The sequence below is a fragment of the Corvus kubaryi genome, unplaced genomic scaffold (assembly GCF_017639235.1).
Source record: "Corvus kubaryi isolate FWS band 111438036 unplaced genomic scaffold, C.kubaryi_AGA036_p1.0 37367, whole genome shotgun sequence".
NCBI classification, from domain to species: Eukaryota; Metazoa; Chordata; class Aves; order Passeriformes; family Corvidae; genus Corvus; species Corvus kubaryi.
Genome location: NW_024581119.1, coordinates 6,364,154 through 6,388,003, shown reverse-complemented (window position 1 = coordinate 6,388,003; position 23,850 = coordinate 6,364,154). Strand labels below are relative to the sequence as shown.

Genomic DNA, 23,850 nt, shown 5'->3' with positions numbered 1-23,850 from the left:
AGTAACATACAGAGCTCCCACCACAACAGTCCTGAATTGTACAATTTGGTTCTTTAAATGTATTATATTCTATAATACATAACTTGGAGCAAACCACATCTTTAAAAAAAAGACTACAAAAAAAGACCAGGTTAAAAAGAACCATCTTACCAAAAAGATGAACAGGTTATTAGCCCTTGGCAAGCTAGACAATGATTGTACACAAAACACGCTGTAGAGAACTGAAAGGAGATGGCAGAGATCTGTAAGGCTTTCTACACTTTTATTCTCCTGGTCCAACACATCTTTTGATCTCATTCAGCTTCAACGTCATGTCAGAACAGTCACAGATTCATCTCCAGTATGTGCAAAATTCAAAAATATTTACATAGACAGATAAAACTGCAAAAGTAAAAACAAAACTAATGGCCAGGGTCATGGGTTAAACTATTTCTTCAGAACCCAAGAGACAACAGTTTGAGGGTATTTGAAAACATACTCTGACCTTTTAAACCAAGGTACAGTTTGTTTCCACGGATAAAAAGGTTTATTTGTTGAGGAAAACTAGAAGAGGATCTTTCTGGTGAACACCAACTTTTTCCTTTCCACTACAGTCCCATTTGCTGACAGACTTGTTTACACAATGACTTTCTGCATCTTCTCTCCCTCTTCCCCATGGTCACTCACTCTGTTCCAGCAAAAAACCACCTTGACTTTCACCCTATGACAGCAACCTGACAAGGATTGAGTTACAATAGCTCTGGTGTCAAGGACACCATCCTGAGTCACTAGGTAACAGTAGTGACAGCCAGTAAAAGGAGACATCTTCTCCATGACTTTGAAAAGCCACTGAATAACCCCTTCCAAGCAACTTTTCCTGCTTAATGAAGATCCAGGATAACTGCTTTGTCTACAACCCAAAATGCACAGAAACTGTATTTGCCAAAAGTCCTTTGGATGGAAAGAGAACAAAGAACAGGAAGACATTTCTTAGATTATCAATTTCACAGAACCTGGATTTACACATCTGGCTTGAAACATTTTGTTTTGTAGTACAGCATGGTTTTTTCCTGTGGAATTTCTACCCAGACATTGCAGTGCTGACCCTGGAGAAGGCAAGGGCAGAACCCAGTCCAATCCCAAGACATGGTTAGGGTTAGGCAGCCTCAGGTGGTTGGCTGGATGGAGGATGAGGCTCAGGGAAGTTCTTAGAAACTGATCCATGTTCAAACCAGTGTTCACAGCTGATCCTGGGTCTGTTTTGGAGATGGAGCTGTTGTCACAACCACGGTGGACACTGCTTTAGTAGAGCCAGAGACTGTTCCCTGCTGCAGATGGGAGGCTGGAACTGTTTGAATTCGCACCTGTGTGAAATGGAAAGAGAGAACTTGTCTCAAGAACAACCTGGTGACAAAATGACTGCACCTGCATTGTGCTCTGGTAAAGTACCTGCTTCTGCTGCCAACAAAAACTCAGTTATAGGAAAAAGACCAAGTACCAAAAACACTCCCAGAACAGAATCTGCCTCAGGAAGATCATTCCACCCACTGCCCATGTGGGATGGTGACAGGAGATTTCCAGATTAGAGAGGAAGGCCTGAAAACTAGTTTGAATAAAAACCTATTATGTGAGCTGCTTTCACACATTTTCAGAACAAGGACTTGGATCCATTGGATACCTCAGTTCTACAGACTTGTTACTATCAGCTTCAATGCAGATTAATTACTTGGAATTATGGAACACTAAGTTTCCAGACAGAAAGATGGATATGCAAAGCAGTTATGTGATTTCTTCAAGAAAAAGTGACCCACAGAAGACAAAGTACAAAGCACTACAAAGACTGCGAGTGTATAGAAAAATCCTGACAGGACTTTTACAGTCATTATACTGGCAGTGCTTCAAAAATATTTAAAAACTTTATCTGGATGGAGAGAAGGTAAAGGTGAAGATGGATTCCATGTGCTTAATGCAGACACTACAACCAAGCTGTGTGCCTGTTCTTTTTCTGCAACCCCATGTATCCAGTGTAAAGTCCTCCTCGAGCTGTTAAGTTGTAAAAAAGCAAATAGAATGATCATTCTAGGTGGTCTTACCTGCGTGGCTTGGCCTTGCTGCTGCAGCTGCTGTAGTTGCTGTGCAGTCAGAAAACTCACAGGCTTGTTCCCAGCGATCAGTTTAGTCCCTGCTGGCATTGTAGTCAGGATGATATTTCTGCCTAATCCACTGATGCTAAGGAAAAATAATTGTTGAAAGGTTACACAGCAGGCTTGATCTTTCCAACTCCAAGCCATTCCTCAATTGCTAGTAGATTATAGTTCTACCACATATACTAACCATTTTAAGTAGTGGGTTTTTTCCCCCATAAAACTGGCAAATATACTAGTGACAAATTTATGTCATTATTTATAACTGATACAGAATTAACTTAGCACACAAATCACACCCATTTACTCTGGACTGTGCACATCACTGGGTTAGCCTGATCAGACCTGAATACTTCTCAATGCAGAAAACAGCTGAGCACTTGAAATATTAACTAAGGGAGACACTACCAGAATTTATGGAAGAATAAAAAAAAAGACTTCAATATCTGAATGCCAGAGGAATTCTCACTAAGGTGGTTAACTTCTCTTGAATGGAGAGAAGGCTTCAGATTACAGATATTTTTCAGTGTGTTAATTCTTGCTCAAACACACAGAACTAATCGAACATCTGGTTTCAAGGTACAGAATGTTTTTTCTTCAGTGTATCTGCTAGAACCTGCATCTCAAAATAAATAAATAAAAATTACAATCTCTTTGCAGACACCATATCCCCTCAGTCTCTTGCAGCTGATAGACCTGTTAACAGACTGCAATCCTATTCCAGCCTCTGCTTGCTTGCTCCCCAGGAATACACTGAACAAAGGCCTTCCTCAGCCAATTTCTAAAGCAGAGCTACAAGATGCAAAGCACTCACTTGGCGCCGAGGTTGCCCTTGATGATGGGGGCAGTGACCACGCTCTTGCCCTTCACTGGCTGGCTGATCACTGACAGGGGCACCGTGATCCGTGCTGGAAGTTTGCCCTGGGGAACAGGAAGAACATGTGAGGAGCTGTGGGGAGCTCAGAAGAGAAACTGCACGACAACATTGGCTGCTTTGTGGGAGTCCTGGGAGCAGCAGCTTTGCTGATGAAATCTGTGCTCCAGTTCAGGCTCCTTAAAATTCACCTCCCTCTCATTCACTACACAGCTACCTGAACCCTGAAAATCCACATCATCTTTGCACCACAGGATCCATGACTTTTATCCTTAGGAAACCACCACAGTGTCTGTTAGCTTATGTAACCACAATACAGTTCATGGTGCCTTCAGATTTGGGCATTAAAACAGCATTACAGGGGATAATCAGTAAAAAAGTTAGTACAAGTAACAAGCACTTCTAGTTCTGAACTTTCTATGACACCATTCCAAGGGAAATTATTCCCAAGGTGTGGGGCAAGACACAAGAGCTGCATGAGGCAGGACTTCACACATGTAAAGTTTATTTCATTCACTTGAGAGAGGAGATAAGGGAAGTATCTGACTTTTTGAGGGCATTTAGCTGCACTTTGAACACCATGAAATGAGTTGCAGATCCATAACCAGAATACAAGTTGTGGCTGCCCCATCCCTGGAAGTGTTCAAGGCCAGGCTGGATGAGGCTTGGAGTAACCTGATCTATAGAAGGTGTCCCTGCCCATGGCAGGAGGTGGGACTGAATGAGCTTTAATGTCCTTCACAACCTAAATCATTGTATGACTCTGCCATATTAATTTGAGTGGATGCAGTTTTCAGCCATAAAACACCAGTTTACTTTGGCACCCCCCTTCCCTCCCCACCCCCAGTGAGAGCTCAGCATTACTCACTGCCTGGGACGTAGATACCACTGTGGTGCTGACGGGCACCTGCCGCACAGCCGTGGCTCCTGTGCCCAGCGTTATGGGGGTCCCTGCAGCTCCCGAGGCCACAGCAACTGCTTTGGACACGGTGGCACTCACGGTGGGTAAGGAGGTGTGCGCTGTGCCAGCAACGCTCACTGCTGACGATGACGGCACCTGCTTCGCGTGAGTGGCTACAGTGATGGTCTGCCCGGCTTTGGGGGGTATCACCCCCAGCCCCTGCACAATCCTGATGGTGGCAGCTGGCTTGGCCTCTGTGGATGCCACCGTGGTTATGGCTTTGGTCTTCTGATCTGCCACGGTCATGCCCAGGGCAGGCATCAGGCGGAAAGCGGAGCTTGTTGGCTCTGCAGTCTTTAAGTCGGGAGTCACTTTAACCACGGTGCCTCCAGCTGGGCTGGAAGAGGCAGGAGAGGCCGTGCTGGTCTTGGCTGGAGACTCAGCAGCCTGGACAGGGTTGGATGTCACGTGCAAAGTTGCGGAGATGCCTTTCCCACCAGCGCTGCTTCCTGCAGCTGCTGTGAAGAGGTCTTGAGTCAGTTTGACAGTAGTGACTTGAGACTTGGCCAGGGTGGCCATCATGTCTGGGGTGATGCGCAGCACTGTCTGTCCCTTCGCGTCCGTGGTGATGGAGGACGGGGGCAGGCGCAACACGTCCTTCCCTTGGATCCGAAAATTGGTCGCTGTGAGTGGGATGCCACTTCCAGCCTGGGTCTTCACGCCAAGTTGTCCTGTAATAGCCACCTGGGAGAGATCAGAGAAATGGTTCTGGCAAACCAGGACAAGGTCCAAGGCACGCTCAAAGCAGAACTTCCCAACAGGAAGTTTTTTGCTCCCACTAGAATGCAAGTGGAATGAGACTAGCACTCAGTACACTACTGAAAATGGTTCTGGTTGTGTATCAGACGGCATTCCCAGGAAACACTGTGGGGCTGGTTTCTTTTCCAAACAAAATGAAGGAGAGATCACTCACTAAAGTACCTGCACCAACACATCTTTCACCTATACCTGAAAACAGGGCTCAAGCACACAAAACCAGCACTGCTTCAGTCTGCACAGTCCATCAACTCACACAGCATTACAGCTCACAAGTGTTCACATCTGTGCAACAAAGAGGAAACAACCAGGTCGTGGAGCCCAATTCCTTGTCTCTCCCTCTCACCTGCTTGATGATGTTCTGGCCAGCCACGTTCTGAATGACAGTGGTGGAGGAGGTGCTGGCAGCAGAACTGCCTGGAGAGCTGGTCACTGGCTTCACAGCAGGGCTGGGCACTGCAGGCAGCCCTGTCACGGTGATACTTGCCTGGCTGGCCATGGAGCTTCCTCCTCTTGGCACCTGCACAGGGCTACTTTGAGCTTTTACAGGCAGAGTCATCACAGCCTACAGAAAAGAGGAGAAAGACTATGAGCAGATGACCATAGTAGGAACAGTCTAGTGGTTCTTCTTTGTATTGTGCCACAGCTTGCAAGTTCAGAGGAGTTCACAAGAATTCCCTTGCAAGGATTCCAACTGCTTGGAATTGCAGTGAGGTGGGTGTCAGTCTCTTCTTCCAGACAAGAGAAGAGGAATTGGCCTCAAGTTGCACCAGGGAGGTTAACTTGGATATTAGGAAAATTTTTTTCACAGAAAGGGTCATAAAGCATTGGAACAGACTGCCCAGGACAGTGGTGGAGTCACCATCCCTGGAAGTGTTCAAAAAAATGTGCAGATGATGCACTTGAGGATATGGTTTACTAATGAAAATGGTGGTGCTGCTGTGTTCATGGCTGGACTTGATGATCTTGACAGTCTTTTCCAAGCTTAATGATTCTGTGACTCTAAGTTCGACAGACTTTTTATGTAATGCACATTTTGATGATGAAAAACAGAGCACTGAACAGTATTGCATATGTAAAACTGTTTCTGTGCTCTTGCCTGCAGTTCGTGCATGCTCCAAAGAAGCACAAAATGCCTGTGCATCACACCAAAACACAAGTCAGATCAGACGTCAGAGCTACGCAACTCACCTGCGGGAGCACTTTGGTTTGTGTGGCTGTAGCTGGAACACGGATTTGAGGCACTGTTGTGGGCTGCTGCTGCTGCTGCTGCTGCTGCTGGGTGACCACTGGGGCTTGCTGGGACACAGCTGGAAGGCTGGATTGGGCAGTGACCACGCGTACCTGCGGCAGGCCTGACGAGCCACTGTGACTGACCACACGCGGGGTGGGCGCTGGCCCCGGCTGTGCCTGTGAGCTCTGAGCTGGGGACAGCAATGTCCCCAGCTGGGGCATGGTGGGGGAGGACACCAGGAGAACACTACAGAAAAGATGGAGCCAGTAGGTCAGCAAAGATGTAGGAAATTCACACAATCACAGAATCACTGAGGTTGGAAAAGACCTCTGAGATTGAGTCCAACCTGTGACCGATCCCCACCTTGTCACCCAGCCCAGAGCACTGAGTGCTGTGTCCAGTTGTTCCTTGAACAACTCTGGGAGTGGGGACACCACCACCTCCCTGGGCAAGCTCTTTCAATGTCTAATCATGCTTTCTGTGAAGAAATTCCTCCTGATGCCCAGCCTGAAGCTCCCCTGGCACAGCTTGAGACTATGCCCTCTTGTCCTGTTGCTGTTTCCTGGGTGAAGAGTCCAACTCCCACCAGCCTCCAACCTCGTTTCAGGGAGTTGTAGAGAGTGATAAGGTCATCCCTGAGCCTCCCCTTCTCCAGGCTAAATAACCCCAACTCCCTCATTACTGAATGATACAAATTACTGAAAAACAGCCAGCAGCATTCCCAAGTGCCATAGGGGACAGAAGCAGTACCTCTGGCTGGGTTTTGCTGGCTCTGACCCAGCACCAGATACACTCTTGCTGACCGCAGACACCGGTGGGGGTGAGATGGGTGTTGCTGGCAATGCGGGTGCAGTTGGTGTCACGGGAGTCACAGGAGTTGGTGGCATGCTGGAGTCACTGAGGCTCAGCTGACTGGGCTCTGCTGTGCTGGTGGGGAGGGCTTTCACAGCACCCTCCTTGCTACTCGACTTCTACAAAGAAACCACATCCAGCATCACAAAAACTGGGGTTGATTGCTGCACCCTGCAGTAGGCTGAGCACTTTAACCTGAGTTCTGTATGGTGAATGAGGCCCCATTGAAATCAAACATGACTGACTGCCTTTCCTCAGCTGCAGCCACGGATGAATTGGTGTGTTTGGCTGCTCCTGCTCACAGGGGAAAGTGCACCTCAGTTGTGACAAACATTCAGAACACGCAGATTTCCACCTTGGTTAATGTGCCAACAGCCAAGTACTTCAGATGTGTTTAATATCAGCTTCAGCACAGCAAGGGGGAGAACAGACATGTTCCACACAGTCTGTTACAAATTAACCTCAAAACGAGATCTGAAAGACTATCCCTTTGATAGGGAGCACAAACGAATTCCATTGATCTTTCTGCTGAGAGGATAGCAGTGGAAGCTGGGTGGAGGAAAAGTTCCCTCTCTCCCTCAATTTTGTGCACTGACATTCATATACATCATGAATTGCTAACTCAAATGTGGTAATTTTCATCACCAGCCATGGATGCAGAATTTATGGATTAAATTACGACTAATCTCCTTCTCAATCCCAAAAGCAGCTGTGCAACCCTGAGCAAAGAAATCTACCATTTTAGCTGGAGGTTTTGGCTTCTGAAGAGCTTTCTTGGCCTTTGCTGCAGCAGCTTGAGCATGATGGATCCGTTCTGCAAGGACAAATTAATGGTTAGAGCTCCTGAACAAAAGCAAACTGATTTAAGGAAGAGGCTAAGTAAGAGCTGCAGATTCTTCTTCAGACAAGGAATTAAATACACACAGTCATGTAACAGTGCAAAGAAAAACATCTAGTAAAATTAGCCAAAAAGGCTGAAAATAAGACACATAAGAACATACATCTGCAGTTCTTGCACGTGGGATGGTATTTTTCAAACAAATGCTTGAGAGTGACATGCTGCTCTCTAAGACTGGGTTTAAGTGCTGAAGGACTAACATGAACAAACTGACTAGAAAGAAAAGCTACACTCACAAATTAATGTTCATTATCCATCTTTATAAACATCATTTTTAATTCTTAAGATACCACCAACCCGGGCTTACCAAACTCTTCCTCGCTCCTGTCCCGGTGCAGGTAGATCCACAACTTCCGCCCAATATCGTATTTCACACAGGGATCTTTCTCATAATGCAGTCGGTCCAGAGCACCACTAACAACAGTGTTAACCTGAAGTTGAGAATTCACAGATTACAAGATGTCCCTCGCTGGACTGGCCAAAATTGTCGAATAGCAAAGTGATCCTATTTGGTATAAAACCTGAGTAAGCTGTGAGCAATCTCCATCTGAGTGAGAACTGACTGAGAGCAGATGTTGCAGCACAGGATGCTGTTTGCCACCTTGGATTAAATGGAGCTTCCACCAAAGCTCTGAAAATTGACTTTCTCAATCTAAAATGTGAGCAGCTCTACGATAATGCTACTTCTGTGGCTTCTCTAGCTGGTTTTTCATCATCCTAAGTTGGTGCAGGTTTGCAGCTGCTCACCATAGTAGTACACAGCTCCCTTTTGCTGATCACAGCAGCATAAAAACTACTGGGCCTTTGCCACTGAATACTGCCTGGGTCCGTGCAGTGTGTTTTTATGAGAATCTGAGACCAGACATGACATCCAACTTACCTGAGCACTGGTGACATCTGGAGCTAGGAACTGGGAATCTTTGAGCAGCTCACAGATTTCAGCTCGAGTTCCCTCTCCATTAGGAAGGCGAGCAGCAGCATCACGAACTGAAACACAAAACCAGACCTTAAACTTCCAGCTGTTACTGGGCAGCTGTACTCAGGTACTCCAGCAGATACATTTTGGGACTGCTCTATTACCCTTGCTCTCATAGTGCCTACTTCCTCACTAAAATCTAGCCCTTAAAATCCCCCAAAATATGCGGAGAGGTTATAAAGGATCATTTTAAAGTACATCAACTGTGCCAACTTTGTGCTAAGAGTGATGAACTTGGGGAACAGCATTCATCCCCAATGTAGATCCTGAAGTTGTTGTTTGAGGGGTCAGAGGAATGCTTTTCTTCTTCAAAAAAGTTTTTTTGGCCATGACCTTACCAAGGGACAAAATGGTGACATATGCTGGTCTGTCTGAGCGCAGGAGAGAATGTTCCCGGGCTTTGTTTAAGGAGGTTTCCTTGTCAAACACCCCCTTCACAGGACCAACAACCGACTCGAAGCCGTGCATCCGGAAGGTGAAGGCTTTGTGGGGCTGGCTGTAACGGTAACGCTCCTGGAGGAGGACACAAGAGTACTGACTTCACCAGGCAGCAGCAAAGCCTTACGTTATATTACAAGGTAAGTTGTTTTCATTCTCTAAAGAAAGCCTATTTAAACTAAAGGCTCAAATACTGCTGTATAAACTTATTTTGGATCAAGAAAATCACAAACTACTTCATGCAAAATACAACGCTCCTCCGAAGCAAGGTGTGCAGGTGCAATGCATTCACTGTCAAGCAGCTGCACAGACTAGAGAGGTGCCAGAAATACAACAGAGATACACCTTCTGTCCCCTTCCCCTTCCTCCCTTTATCTGGCTAAAGAGAGATCTCCAAAATTTAACTTAATTCTCTCCTGCAGACAGCAAATGGAGAGAAGGGAGAAGAATCCCCATCATGTGTTTTCCCTCTAATTCCCACTTGCCTCTATTACAGACAAGATAACTGAGTGGATGGGTGCACTTATTGACACTTATTTTCTGCTTGCACACATACATGCCCAAAAAATAAAGAGACAAGTCATCCTCCCATGATGGGGGATGGCAAAGGAGACAATGGGGTTGGCACTACCAACTCACACTATCAATTTCATTGACTTTATCCAATTAATTTTTACCAAATTAATTTTACCTACTGGAAATACTGATGGTTTTGAAACAAGCAGCTAGGCTATATCATTAGCAAGTTTTATGCAAGGTCAAGATACTGACTTCAAGGCAGAAGCAACATATCAATTCTTCACATTAACTACATTTGTGTAGAGTATAAAACTGCCATCCCACACAAATTCTCCTGGTTTAGTGGCCAACTGTTTCAGCATGTGCCTTTAAAATTACGATTCTCTTCTTACCTGCTCTTGAAACACCCGTTTCTCCTCTCCAGTGCTAGGCCGGACTATGTAGTCTGTCCTTCTGAAAGAAAGGGCACCATCACTTCTGAGCACGGCGAGCCCACAACAGTCCCAAAGGATTAATCCCCTCATCCTTCCGCAAATTCTTCTAAACAGATTCTGAAAGCATTTACGGTAGCAAAAGTAAGCCCTGCAGAGATCTTAAAATATGCTCTGTGCACTACCTGAAGGCAAGCAAGGACTGTAAATAATATCATTATCAGAACCTAAGTTAGACTGCAGCTTTGCTCTGCTAATATATGCAAACTTGGATAAAAATCAGTCGCCTTTATGAAGTCCAGTTACTGCATTTATAAAATCAGACTATCAAATTTTAAAATTGTTTTATTTTAAGATCCAGAGGCACAAGGCCCAAACCTCACAGCTTCAGTAGCACTACAAAGGCTTTCAAGCTCTGTTACACACTTACACTCTGGGCAGTGGCATGGCATCTGAGCTGTCTTCATTCTCCTATTGAGAAAGAGAGAAATGTCAGCGTTGGGTAGAACACAGTCAGGTTTTGTGCTCCTAGAAGGTGATTTTTGTCTGACTCACTTTGAAAAAAGTCTGGTCTTTGGTCTCCAACCAGAGATGAAACAGTGCTGCCAATTCCTTCTCATGATCTTGGTAACTACCTAGTAAGAAATCAGGAAAATGTAAAAATAGAAGTCTTTTAATTGTTAGGAAGCCAGCTGCTTGTAATTCCCAGTCCTCTCCTGTTCCCTTCCCTTCTTGATGCATCACCAGTCACAGATGCTCAAACTGCAATATTTGAACACCTCCAGGCTTAGGAAATACTAAATCCCAGTGATTCCCCTGTGCTGGTACAAAGGAGGGTGCTTCAACTCCTAGCACAGAAGGCAAGATGCTGTTTGGGACACAGTCACCTGTTCCCACTCTCCAAAGTAATCCCAGTTACTAAATCCCTGAGCAAAAACACATCCCTACATAACCTCCACCAAAAACTGTGGAAGGGATCAGAGGAAAAACTTCCTGACTCCAAATCTCTGCCAGTTTAAGCTTGCAAATATGATCACTAGAATCACCATAGTTAAGAATGAAAAATTCTGTGTTATTACTAAAGGAATGAACATAAACACAAAACATCTGTAATTCAGTCAGTATGAGCCTCAGCACATTGATCATCAATTTGCTCTTTGGTTCCCACTTTTAAAAATGAGAATAGTATCAGTTTGTTTCACAGAGAAGCTTAATTCATTTGCAATTGTAATAATCACTAATTACTCTGAATCGTCAGAAGGTATGCTCTACAGAAGGGAGAATATGAAGGTGTTCAGACAAATTTGAAAGCTGACAAACATAGTTAAGTCAGCAACAGAAAGAAATGCAGCCCAGTGCCTTCACTCATTTATGGTCTGTCTGCTGCTGCTATTGACGTCTTGTGAACACCTTGAATCCAAAACCCATATTAGCTCAGCAAAAAGAAAAGAAAATGCCTAACCATGGACATAACAGTTCTGTGTTTCTCTCCAGGCTGCAGCAAGATGAAAAGTAAAGTCCTGGAGAAAACAACAAACCTTTACTGTAATACACATCACAGAAGAACACAAGGTACTCACCAACCAATTTCCACTGCTGAGTTTTTTCCTTGAATTCAACAAAAGGTGAGAAGCTGGAAGGAACATCTACAATGACAAATGTGCATGTCAGGGACATTATACAATTGTTCAACCTCAAAAGCCTACTGTGGTAATGCAAACTGTCAAGTTAAAGACCCACAGTGACAGAGCATTTTAAATGATTATGTAAGTGCATCTCTAAATTTATCCTTGCCCAAAGAGAAGGTGAGCATCTAAGAGTGTAAGGGCAAGCACAAGGAAAGAACAGAACAGGATAATGAGCCTTCCAACAACAGGCTGTCAGCTGAGAGCCTGTTCCTGCTGTTCACCATGTTCAGACCACTTATTTAGTGCACTGGGATGAGAAAATTGCCAGTTGAGAACTTTATCTTCAAGCTGAAGAGGAAAAAGAAATATGAGGCCCCAGGGACTGTTATTGTACAGTGAATATTCATGGACCCGTGGGAAGAGAACTTGGGATTTACAGTATTCACCAGCATTATGGACAGTATGCTGCATGGCCAATCTACTCTGTCTCTGCCTTTAAAACTTCCCACTAAGCAAATCAGAACCACAGAATAATTTAGTTTGAAAGGAATGGCTGAAACTCAGCTGGCCCAAGCCCAAGGTCCAAGCTGGGCCAACCTCATGTTTCAGTGGATTGCTCAGGGCATCATCTAGTTTATTTTTTATTGTCTCCAAAGACAACTACAACGACTTCACACTGTGGGGGAAGAGACTAATCCCTTCCTGCTTCAGACACCCTGCCTGAAGCCACAATCTGAACACAAGAAACTGTCTGTCTAGAGGCAATTTCACAGACATTTTCACATACTTGGGAATCATGCTGAGTCTTATCTACTGTCCCCATGCAAAACAAGTCGACCACAACCAAGACATGTCAGCGAAACAGCCTATCACAGAAACACTGCCAGCAATACAAGGATTCATTGTGGCAATGAATGAAAAGTTGATTTGAGTATAATACAAACCAGCACTGACTAGAACAGAGGAACAAGCACCATTAGTATTTTTACCATCTCTTCTTACCTCTGCTGTCACCTGTCAAATATTGCAAGGCAGGTAAAACCAATTCAGACCAGTTAGGGGCAAAGGAGAACCAGTTATTTAGTGCACTGGCATGAGAAGACTGCCAATCGAGAACTTTATCTTCAAGCTGAAGAGGAAATAGAATTATTTAATTAATGATCTCACACTTCCAACTATGACTGTCTTCACAGAAAACAAACAGCTAAACATATGCAGGGGACAAAAAGGTTTTTATGTATGTAAAATCATCACCTGACTTTTTCAAGTAACCACAATATGGTGTTTCAGACAACAGCACCGAAGAAGGGGAAAACACTTCCCCATCTCTGCCTTAATATACAAAATGTATCTAACCATGATCTATAGAATGGCTATGGAAAGACTTACAGATTCAACTGACTAAACTCACGAAACACGTTAAAACCAGAATGTGGTAGCACTCCCACAGGGTTTAATTTCTTTAATATGTAATCTAAATCTTATTATAATTTACAGCAGAGTAAGTCTGGAGAAAAATCACTATTACAGAGCAATAAGAAGCTCCTCTATTCTTTAATTTTGCTTCCTGCAAAGATTCCTAGATAAGTGGGTGGTTCCTTACCACAGAGAGAGTAGCAGGCCCTTCCAGAAACAGTATCTCCAAAAGAAGGAAAAAGAAGCTGGATGATATTTCATTTATTTCAAGGCATGGCTTAATATCTTCAAGAGGTCTTCAAATGAAAGAGAACACAAGCAGAATAACTTCCCTGAGCAAATATTCACCTCCATATACAAAGATGAACACCACACTTTTCACACATCCCAAACTGCACAAAAACACAGCCTGCAACAGTCCCACAAAAATGTAAGCTGAAACATGTTGCTTTTTCCATCCATGCAAGGTGTTCAGGGCCCTGTGAAGCACTTACTCCTCTTTGACAGATACTAGAGGGAGGGGGGAGAGATCCTGAGACATTGATGGGAGTCCATCTGCATTGCCAAGAGAGTCAGCCAAATCTTCCACCTCAGATTTAATAACCTTCAGCTTCTTTTTTTTCTTATCTTCCTTTTCCTTCACCTTCTTCTTGAGGGTCACGAGGTCAAATAAAGCTTCAGATATGATAAAAGTTAAAAAGAATAATTAGCTTCTTACTGTACTTTTATGAGTCATAAACTATGTAAATATATATCTAGAAATGTATGTTGTGTGCACATGTTCACACCTCAATCATTCCACCTTCCCGCTGCTGTCATAGAGCTTTACTTTTCCCCTCAACAGAAAACCTCTAGTTTTTAAACCAACATATATGAAATTAAAAAGGCAAAGGATCCACTGACCCGCTAAGGAACCTTTCCTGCCAGCATTCACTCGAGTCATGATGTCCTCAAGGGTCAGGTCTGTTGTGACTAGATCAGGGTGATCCTACACAGGACAATGGGACAGAAATTAAATCGAGAAAGGACGAAGTGTTAAGACAGTAACAAGGTGAAGAAGTACCCAAGTACTAAAATGCACCAAGCTCAACCTGGATCAGCTTATTAAATTATTTACTACAATAAAAGTTGGGAAGTCTTCTAACACTGAAATATAGAATTTCATCTCCCCTAAACACATAATTAAAATTACAAAATCCTTCTATCCAGATAAACATGACCAGGAGCTGCATCTATATACTGACAATTGAACCCAGGTTACAATAAAGGGCTGACAGGTGGGTGCACACAAAAAATAGCAATCATTTTGTCACCCAGAAGTACCCTGATCTTTATGGCAAAGAGATAAAAACATCAAAGATAAAATGTGGTCCCACCCCCCAAGACTTTTTGACATCTTACAGGCTGACGTTTTCGTTTCTCATGGTGCTTCTTCAACATCATCTTCAAATCACTTTCCCCAAGTTCTATCTTGTCTGCAATGAAAAGAATTCTTTGCAGTTTTCCCCTATTGTTACCTTCCACACTTCTTAGAATGCCATCTTCTATCCATTTACACTTACAGCAATCTCTAAATTTCAATAACTAATTTCTCCATGTATGAATTTCTTTCATTCATTCATTCATTTCAATGCTTCACTGGGTCATCAGATTTCACTGCTGATGCAACCATGGAAGAGAAAAGAAGCCAGAACCAGCCTGAAGGGTTTGTAGACTTGATTACAGTCACTTTAGGAGGGATTCTCAAGTATTTTGAACTGGACTATGCTAGTGCTTCAGCCACTAAAGGCAAAATACAACAGAGAAGTCAGTAGTATTACAGAAACTATGACTGTTGTTGGTCTTGCAAGAAGAAAAAGATTAAATAAACTGCGAAAAGAGCCAACTGTTGTGGAGACTGCAGAAATGAAGCATGACAAGATTTCGCATCAAACAACACATTTTCAAGGTAATTCTAGCCCCTCTATCCATACTGACCTCTCATTTGGTTCTCACCTGCAGTTTTCATGTCCAAGGTTGACAATGTGGGGATCACTCTCAGGGGAACTGGTGGACTTGAACAACGTGCTGGAGAACTTGGAGGCCAAGAGATTAGATCTAAAACAGAGATATAAATTTACTTCTGCAAGACCCATCGCCAATCTGTGCAACTATTATCCTGTGTTCATTAGATCCCAGCCAGTGGAAGTAGAGCCCAGAATCCAATCTTTTATCAAAGGCTCTCCCTCCACATCAAAAATATGTCTTCTTCCATTCACACCTGGAGTCTTTAGTTCAGCCCAGGGCATTACCTTCTTCATCAGAAGACAAGGTAGTGTCGCCACACTCCTCTTTCACTTCCCTCAGGATCTTCAAGTAGCGCCGATGTGTCCGTCTGTCTCGTTCTTCTGAGTCATATGATGGTGGGAAATGCTTTCTCCTTAGGGTCATGTCAGGGCCTCCTTTCCTGGCTAACTCCAGCAAGTGCTGAAAGGAGAGGTTCATGTGACATTAGCTATGTCAGCTACACTGCTGTAAGCCAGGACAGGTAAGCCCAGCTCAGATACTTCCAGCGAGGTTACCATGTGGTGCCGTCAGCACCTCAGATCTGTACAAGAGACAGCTTAGGAAGGATCGGTATCTGTCACACACAAGATTTTAAACCTAGCATTTTAGACCATCATTTAAAGGGGAGAAAAAAACCCCAGGTGAAATTTCTGCACCTTCTTCTACACACATAATAATATTTGTCATTTTATGTGGACTGTGGAGAAGAACTTAAATCATTGGTGTGAGATGTAGTTTCCAAGCAAACGTGTAACAATGACATGGAATACTCTCTCTTTTGAAAAAAACATTTTACCTCTCATGGCTACAGAGGAAATAACTTCCTATGTATTCCATACTGTTGTCCAGTGAAGTTGTGGATGCCCCATCCCTGCAAGTGTTCACGGCCAGGAGCAACCTGGCCTAGTTAAAGGTGTCCTTCCATGGCAGGGGATTGGAATGAGATGAGCTTTAAGGTTTCTTCCAACCCAAACTGTTCTGGGATTCTCTATTTCCCATAACACTGTAGGGCATTTTATAAAGACAGACTTTCTTCTTCCTCCCTACTCGCCATTTGTTTCAATGTCTAAGTGCAATGAAAGATAAATGAGCAACAAACACATTTCAGTTGGCAACAATTTGCTCACAGAAGTATTCATGGAGGAAGACTTTACCAGGGATTTGCAGGCATGAGAATGAGAGGTTTGGATCCACATATTCTCTACCTGTATTTAGCAACTGTACTTGTTTCAGAAATGGTAAACAAACAAAGGCAGAATGACTTGTTAACAAAGTAGCAAGTTGTAAAGGGGCAAATGCAGGAAGTGGGGACAAGGTGGACATGAAAAAAAGTACACACAAGTGAGAGCTACGAGAGTTACACAACCCGAAATCTGCAAATATAACAACGGGTCTGGTGTTCTCGCTGGGCCACTGGAAAAACCAGAAACATTACTCATTCAGTTCATTAAAGGAAAAGCCTCAGAGAACTGTGACTGCACCAAGACACGTTTTATAAAGACAAGCCATTCATCCCAGAGCACACTCACATTGCGGGAGGCGAGGATCTGCTTGAGCAGCCTGTAGAAGTACTGCTGCTGGGCACTCAGGTAGCGCTTGTACTGTGACTTGTAACAGAGCTGCCGGTACTTCACCACCTCAGGATTGAAGTGTCCATCTGTAACAAAGACGTAACACACACCTGGGTTTTCAGCTGCTAGCTGAGAACTTGCCCCAAACCCGCAGGGAAGCTCACGAGGCTGACTGACCCCGGAAGAGTTTCTGGGCAATGTGCAGGGGGTTCCCAAACCGAAAGTTCTCCCCGCTGAACAGCGCCGAGATGAGCTTGTTCTGGTGCTCTCGGTTGTTCTCAGGGAAGTGAGGCAGGAATTTTTTTAGGTGCTCTTGCTGCTCATCTGTCAGGACCTCCTGCCATGTTGACAAGCTGACAACCTCAAAGAAGATCTCAGGCTAAAGAAAGCAAGAAACAGCAGTGAAGAAAATGCAGCCAGGTCCTTGACCGTTTTCTAGCCCTTGATGCTTTTTAAGTAACACCAGTCACGAGACAGTGTTTCACGAAACACAGGAAACAACAGAGCATAAAAAGGAAAGGTGAGGACGTTGATACTACTAACAAGAAGAAAACAAATTCAAAACTTGTAACAATCTTCCTAAAGGCAATTTTAAAATAGTAAGAATATAACAGAATTGATTTAAAAGATATTGTCCTGAGATTAATCAAAGACCACCTTGACACCTTTTCCAAGGCAGTCAGAAACACCTCCCCTTTTCAGTTTGCTCTGTGAGCCCCAAAAAGGGAGTTAAACGTGTCATTTATATAGAGGTTATGATAAGGTGAAGTGCCTCAGCACTACTCACATCCTCCAGGAGGTCCTCGGGCAGACTGACCCTGGTGGTGCCCAGCATGCAGTCCTCCATGATCCGTGTGCAATTGCCCTCCAGCTCCAGGGGGTCTGTGAGCATGTGATCCAGAGAATCCATCCTCCACCCCTCCCGCTCCTGGACGAGGACAGCAAAACCCTCAACGAATGAAAATCCCAAACGCAGATGCATTCATCCTGACGTGAGGAGTGACAGAGGAGCCACCTTTCATGGGTGGTTGTTTAAATGGAAGCTGTGGAGTTGGCCTGCAATATCTATATACATATATAGCAAAGTTATTTTTTTATATATCTATACACATACAAACGTATATATAGATATGTGTATATACACATGTATACACGCACACACACACATATATGTATATATAAAAACCACGTATATAGAAACATTCTCTCTTCAATTACAACACAGGCCATGCCAGTAGAGAAATGCTTTTCCAGACAGGTAGACTAGGAAGTAGAGCTGACCCATCTCACTTTGCTTCCCACCTACAGGAACCGTTTTCAACACTTCTTAACACCAGAAAAGACTACATTTAAATCCTGAAGGTGGTTTTAAGGTGCAGAACCGAAGGTCAGGTCTAAGGTGGGGTTTGTCTCAGGCTGAACGCGTGACAGGGCCAGGAGACCCGTCCCCACCGGCGCGGCACAGCCGGGCCGCTCTGGGCTGCGAGGAAACGCACGCAACACGCGAAATAAAGAACAGAGCAATAAAAAAACCCGCTGAGAACCGGGTGGGACAGCAAAGAAAACAGAGAAAACAGGTTTATTTCATACCACTCGGGCGGCCCGGCCGAAGACGGAAGGCAGCGGCGCTGCCGCGCCTGCGCGAACGCCCCGCCCCACCGCGCATGCGCGCGGCCATCGCTCGGTGGCCTGCGAGAGGCCGAGTTCGCGTTTCCCTAAAAATGAGGGATCTGCGGCTCGCTGAAGGCACGGGTTAGTCGTAGGTTTATAGGGCTCGACTGCAGTCCTGTTCAGTGGATTAGTCATTGGGGTGCTGTGCTAGTGTTACTCTTAAGTGTTGAAAGGCTGAGTATTTTAAACTTTAATGCAGCAAATTTTCCTACAGCACACAGAGGTTCCTCCTGGGCTCCTACGCCTTTACCCACTGCCAGCGCCCTCCAAGGACTCACATGTACAGTTTACAGAATAACACTCCTTTACTAAAATCTTGACAGGTTAAGGTTGAGGATTGCTGGTGACAGTAGCTGCCAGCAAAGATGTGTTCAAAGCAAAGGGCAGACAAGCTCTAATCCCTGACAAAACCTGGCTCACGATAAATCAGAGTGCAGGTCTTACCCAATGAGCGAGAGACACATTCATCGCAGAAGTTATGATGGACTCTTCCCTAACTTCTCCCTGTTTTTAACTCATTTTTATACTATTTCTTTACATTTAGGTGGAGCTTGAGTGGCTTGAGTCACACATCTTGGTGAGTGATGGTCATACCCTGGTAGTCCCTGAGATAAGCCTGGGATGGCGATATGAGTCACGCCTGGAGGGATTTTGTCATGGTTACTGATCCAACGGACATCATTCTTTATCTCTCTCAGTTTTCAGATGCTGTGTAGCTGCTCAGCTAAAAAGTACTACCTTTTAAATTTAAAAATAATTTTAAACAGTCCCTACTCTGCAAGAGTTTCAGCAGAGACAGAGGGACTCCACTCCACTCCTCCCTCCATTTACTCTCCCTTGGATTGCATTGTGGGAGGTCACAAATGCTGTGTTCCATGCAGAGACTAGCAAATATATTTCCCCCTGTAACTTCTATACTGTTATCATCCCATTTATCCACTCCCCACTTCCCTCACTCTCCCCGCACATCTTACCCCATAGAACAGACTGGTCGTCACAAGTGATTAAAAAAAAAAAAAAGAAAAAAAGATTTATTATTTTCAGGTTTGTTTTTGTTTTTACACCTGCCAGGTTGCACAAGACTCTGAACACAACAACAGTCACCAAATGTACAATAAACATACACAGTTAAATAAGAGATGGGGCCCGAGCAGTCCAAGAGGTGCAAGATCAGGGTGCGTGGGCTGGGGTTGTTTTCTTTTACCTCCAGGAAAATACAGAATCTGACCCAAAACGCCTCCAAGGGACAGCATCTCCAAACAAAACATGGACCTTGCAGGCAACTGAGAGTACTCTGGATTTACACTTCTGTGGGACACGACTTAGAGAGATCTTTGGGTTGCTCTGGTTTAAAAATAATACATCCTGCGCTGCAGAAATGGAGACAAAAATCCACGCAATCTTTGCCATCTATGCAATCACTGTAGTTCCTTATTTTGGAAGGAAAATCTGTGGTACTTCCATTTCCAGGCATGCTTCTTTCACACGGCATTCATTCAACTTGGGACATTTGGAATTACTTCACCTGGAGTCAGGCCAATAGCCCACGCATGCTGCTGCTGCAGGGCAGAGAAACTTTGATGAGGAAGATTTGAGTTCAAAAAGGCTGTTTTGAAATAGTTTTATGTTTTAAGTAGTTTTCAGTTTTAAATAACTGGTACAACCTGTCCTCATTCATGAACCGTTCTAACAAAGGTGCATAGAGCAAAGGAGTTTTTAAACCCCATGTCTGCAACATCATTAATGGCAACATATTTGATGTTCATCTATTGTCAAACTTTTAAGACTTTTAAAATTGCTGCTGCAGGGTAGTATCCCAGTATTCCCAGTCTCCCATTTCCAAGTCTGCTATTTTCCGACTACTTGTAGCATTTGTGGCTTATTAGGTCAGCAGCAGCCTAAAGAAAGCCAAGACAAAATTCTCCCTACTCTCTTCCCATACCAACAACGTTGCAAGGCCCAACATTGTATTTCCAAGGTCCTCAGCAATATGAATTCAAGTTACTTACTGGGCATTGTGGTTCCTTGCCCACGCTGCCACAGTGGCTGGGCTACCAAATCCACAGAATTTAAAAGTCACTTTGCATCATTGCACTTGACCAAATGGGAGCTCTGGTCCACGTTAATTCTACCTGGCTCATTAATGCCCTGGTATGGTGGTTCAGCAAAAGAAGAGAAATCCCAGGACAAAGTAATCCACATTTTGGCAAGTCACTTCAAAGCTACCTCAGAACAGTTCTGAGCTGGCCAGTATTTGCCAACTGACTTATCTCAATACTATTTCCATGCCACATGAACGGATATGGTAATTACCAAAGCAATACCTGCTACAAGGCTTTGCCCACAAGGAACCAGATTTCCTCTTGTGCAGCCTGACTGTAGAGTTCTCTCATGTCCAAGAGCTTTGACTCCATAAAAGCTGATATGGCAATGGGTAGTGCTTACTCACATAGGTACCCCGCAGCCCAATATATGGGAATGCCTACGGAAGAGTGCCACATTCACACTCAGTGCAGTACAAGAGAAAACAAATCAGAAAAACCTCTCGAGTTCTTCTGACTCAAGGGCCTCTAAGACACAACACCCTTCTTTGCTTTTGTTTCATGAATACATGTATCCTGTTATACACAGACGCTCTGGGATGAGTTTTCCAGCAGTGAATGGAAATTCAGACACACACGGTATATCCCATCAGGGCTCAATGGCGTTCTAGTCATATTCTTGCAACCACCAGAATGCCTTAACCAACCAACCAAGACGACCTGTGAAGGAGAACTATGTAAGGAAAAACATACTACACAGCCTTAAAAGATAAACCTTCTCTTTCCCTTTCTCCTGGTCCCTAAATGCAACATGAATTCTGTATGTAGACCAGGTCCATCACATCAGGCAACCCTCATGGATGGCTTTCTGTGTCCCATAAATAGTGGTCCACTAGCATGTTTCTTGTGTGTTTCCTGAGTCCAGGGCTGGTTGTTTTATGGAACTATCCAAAGGAATTACAGTGCATTGTTAACAAGGTTATTTGGAAAAAAAAGAACCAAAGCAACCAACTCTCCATCCAGGCTTGAAGAGGAGAAATATGTTTATTTTGAGGTGGCCACAGAGATAACGACCCTGTCCCTTCAGAGGAGTGCTCTGTATCCTCATTTTCTCCTGGCACAACTATCTCAGATCACAGCAGAAGCTGCTGTGAAGATTTAGCTGAGCCTTTTTTTTTGTTTGTTTGTTTACAGGCAAAAAAGCAATTTTCCCTGCAAACACTGGAGGGAAAAGAGGTAACAGTGGCTCTGTACTACCCTTAGGTGCTCCTAGGATTTCAATCAATTTGTTCCAAACAACACAGGTTTAAGACCGTGCTTTTCCTGCTTTCTGGAACTGCTGGGTAAAATGGGGCAGGGCAGACAGCATGTAAACAGTTCTGGAGGGCTGGAAAAAAATAATTTAATGGACTGCTTCAGCACATCTTCACAGCTTCATTGTTCAATCCATCCCCATAGAGGGACACCAGGAGCCACCGCTTGGCTTCTGCTGCTCCTTTCTCCAGGCAGTCTGCTCACATGGAGCAGGGACATTCCCCTTCACCTTGGCTGCTGGAAGCCACAAGAAGCAGTTCTGCCATATTCTAGCAATTTACATGATGTTCTCCTGTTTAACGGCTCCTGTTAAAAATATACATACAATAATCTGCCAGGAAGCCTTCAGTTAGGCAAGCTTTTTCCCATACAGTTGAAATAAAATTGTTTGCTGGACACACTTCCAAAAAGGAAAAATAAGGGTCAGCAGACATGCCAAAAATAAAGTCCAGGCAAGCAGAGGTTTCACTTCTCTTGTCCTTTTTCTTAAAAGCTGCATAAAAAGCATCCCAGGATTTTGAGGGTACTTCATGGTCACTGGGAATCAAACCCTCTTAAAGCATTAACAAGAGCTCCAAGATTTTCGTGGAAGGTGAGTGTATACATCAAAACATACAGAGCCCCAGGGTACCCCCACATCCGAGCTGTCGGGGAGGTGACAAGGACAAGCAGATGGGACCATGAGGCTCCTTCACTCGTGCTGTGCTGAGAAAGTCCTGGGTTTGGAGATGTGCACTTCACTGCCGCCACTCCCGTTGGTGGTGGTCGTGATGATGTACTGGGTGGTTTGCTGCTGGCTGCTTGTCTGGGATTCCAAGGGATCCGTGTGGGCTGCAGGCTGGGAAACGCCCACCTGAACCTCGCTGGAGAGTGAAGAGTTTTGTTTGCTATCCAGATCAGGCTGACCTTCAGATATCACATAGTGAGTCTGCATGGGGAATATAGAAAATATAGAAAATCACTTTTAAACTAAGCTCTGTTTCATTTAAATGTATTTGAGAGCAACATAACACCTTTTGATTTGAAGGACATTGGACTTACTTGGCATTTGGTTAATTTACAAATGGTTGAACTCATTACACAATTAGACTATCACTACAGATTAAAATAGCAATTTTTAATTCAACTGTTCTGAAAGGTTTTTTCCTGCATTCCATATTTTCTAGCAGAAGCTGCACTCCCAGTGACCAATACCAACACAGGCTAGTGACCTGCCTCCTTATGCCTGACTGCTTACAAGGAATAGCAGGAACTCGTGTTATTTCCTAATCTTACAGACAACGGAATGTTGGGGTCACTGAGCCAGCAGCTGTGATGGCCGAGGGGCCGGGGAGCCCCGAAATAGCAAAGGCCTGCTGGTGGAAAAACTCAGAGGTTTGAAAACATCCCTCTTACCTCTTGCAAAGAAAGGAAAAGCCTCCCCACAATGCCTCGTGAATGACTCGTAACCCTACACACCCCAGACCTTCCCCATTGGCTCCCTGCCCTAGTCCCGCCTTTGCCCTGCCCGTGCCCGCAGCTCACTGGCCGCGGTGCTGTGCCCGGGCTGAGTACGAAATGCTGGATCTCGCTTAACTCGCTCTCTTTGCGCCTCTGCTCTCCCTTTGCGGAGGAAGGAATAAACCTTGTCCGTGGAAATGCCATGCGGAGAGCCCTCCTGACTCTTTATCTCTGGTAATACTGAGCTATCTGGCGTGCGTGCCTGTGTAATTCGCGCCTGAACAGCTGCGCAGGAGGAGGGAGTAAGCTTAGCTTAGCGTGCTACACAGCAGCATCCTAAGTGATCTCTTGCCAGGGAGAAAAGCTTCAGGGGAAAACGCAGTGAACTTCCCTCCACCCAAACACCATGCATGGCAACGGAAAGCTGCTGAAATGTTTCTGGAAGTTGTTCTGAAATTCGGTTTAATGCATACTGCTTAATCATAAATATTTTTAAGACTAAGCAGTACCACTAAATAATACTTTGTCCTGCAAATGATTAAGTGAAGACTTGAAACTGGAAGGAGTCATACATACAAGGGCCAAACAGCATGAGCTTGTAAATGGTTACATGCAGACTATATTGTGCAGTCTGCACCTCTTTAGGTACCTCCACTCTGT

General features: G+C 44.4%; 2 protein-coding genes across 11 annotated transcripts in view; both read right to left on the bottom strand.

Moving 5' to 3' along the window:
* Positions 1-243: 243 nt before the first annotated feature.
* Positions 244-18,376, bottom strand: NFRKB (nuclear factor related to kappaB binding protein). 3 transcript variants are annotated; one of them, XM_042034336.1, is made up of 26 exons: positions 18,314-18,376; positions 17,511-17,788; positions 16,901-17,102; positions 16,682-16,809; positions 15,398-15,572; positions 15,102-15,203; positions 14,508-14,581; positions 14,010-14,094; positions 13,601-13,781; positions 13,294-13,402; positions 12,693-12,819; positions 11,643-11,708; positions 10,618-10,697; positions 10,493-10,533; positions 10,024-10,084; positions 9,013-9,187; positions 8,579-8,685; positions 8,006-8,129; positions 7,538-7,614; positions 6,699-6,919; positions 5,906-6,194; positions 5,061-5,279; positions 3,866-4,642; positions 2,938-3,044; positions 2,073-2,208; positions 244-1,343 (listed from the first exon to the last, which is right to left on the bottom strand). In XM_042034336.1, exons 2-26 carry the CDS (start codon positions 17,703-17,705, stop codon positions 1,218-1,220), a joined length of 3,984 nt encoding a protein of 1,327 aa, XP_041890270.1. In that variant the 5' UTR covers positions 17,706-17,788; positions 18,314-18,376; the 3' UTR covers positions 244-1,217. The 3 variants fall into 3 exon arrangements, with proteins under 3 accessions (XP_041890270.1, XP_041890271.1, XP_041890273.1); XM_042034337.1 differs by having other exon boundaries at positions 10,024-10,081; XM_042034339.1 differs by having other exon boundaries at positions 17,511-17,651; positions 18,314-18,372.
* A 1,025-nt stretch (positions 18,377-19,401) lies between these two features.
* PRDM10 (PR/SET domain 10) overlaps positions 19,402-23,850 on the bottom strand; it is a 45,466-nt gene continuing 41,017 nt past the window's right edge. For all 8 annotated transcript variants that reach the window (XM_042034327.1, XM_042034333.1, XM_042034334.1 and 5 more), the window contains one exon: positions 19,402-22,678. In XM_042034327.1, the coding sequence (XP_041890261.1) occupies positions 22,442-22,678 (237 nt within the window). In that variant the 3' untranslated portion in view covers positions 19,402-22,441. The remainder of the gene's footprint in view (positions 22,679-23,850) is intronic.

Bases quoted from the DNA above. Each gene is read 5' to 3' on its own strand.
- NFRKB (XM_042034336.1), bottom strand. From the start codon at position 17,705: ATGCATCTGCGTTTGGGATTTTCATTCGTTGAGGGTTTTGCTGTCCTC. The intron at 14,095-14,507 runs GTAAGATGTCAA...TGTCCTGTGTAG, and splicing joins AGAAACGAAAACGTCAGCCT to GATCACCCTGATCTAGTCAC. The intron at 13,782-14,009 runs GTCAGTGGATCC...TCATATCTGAAG, and splicing joins CAGGAAAGGTTCCTTAGCGG to CTTTATTTGACCTCGTGACC.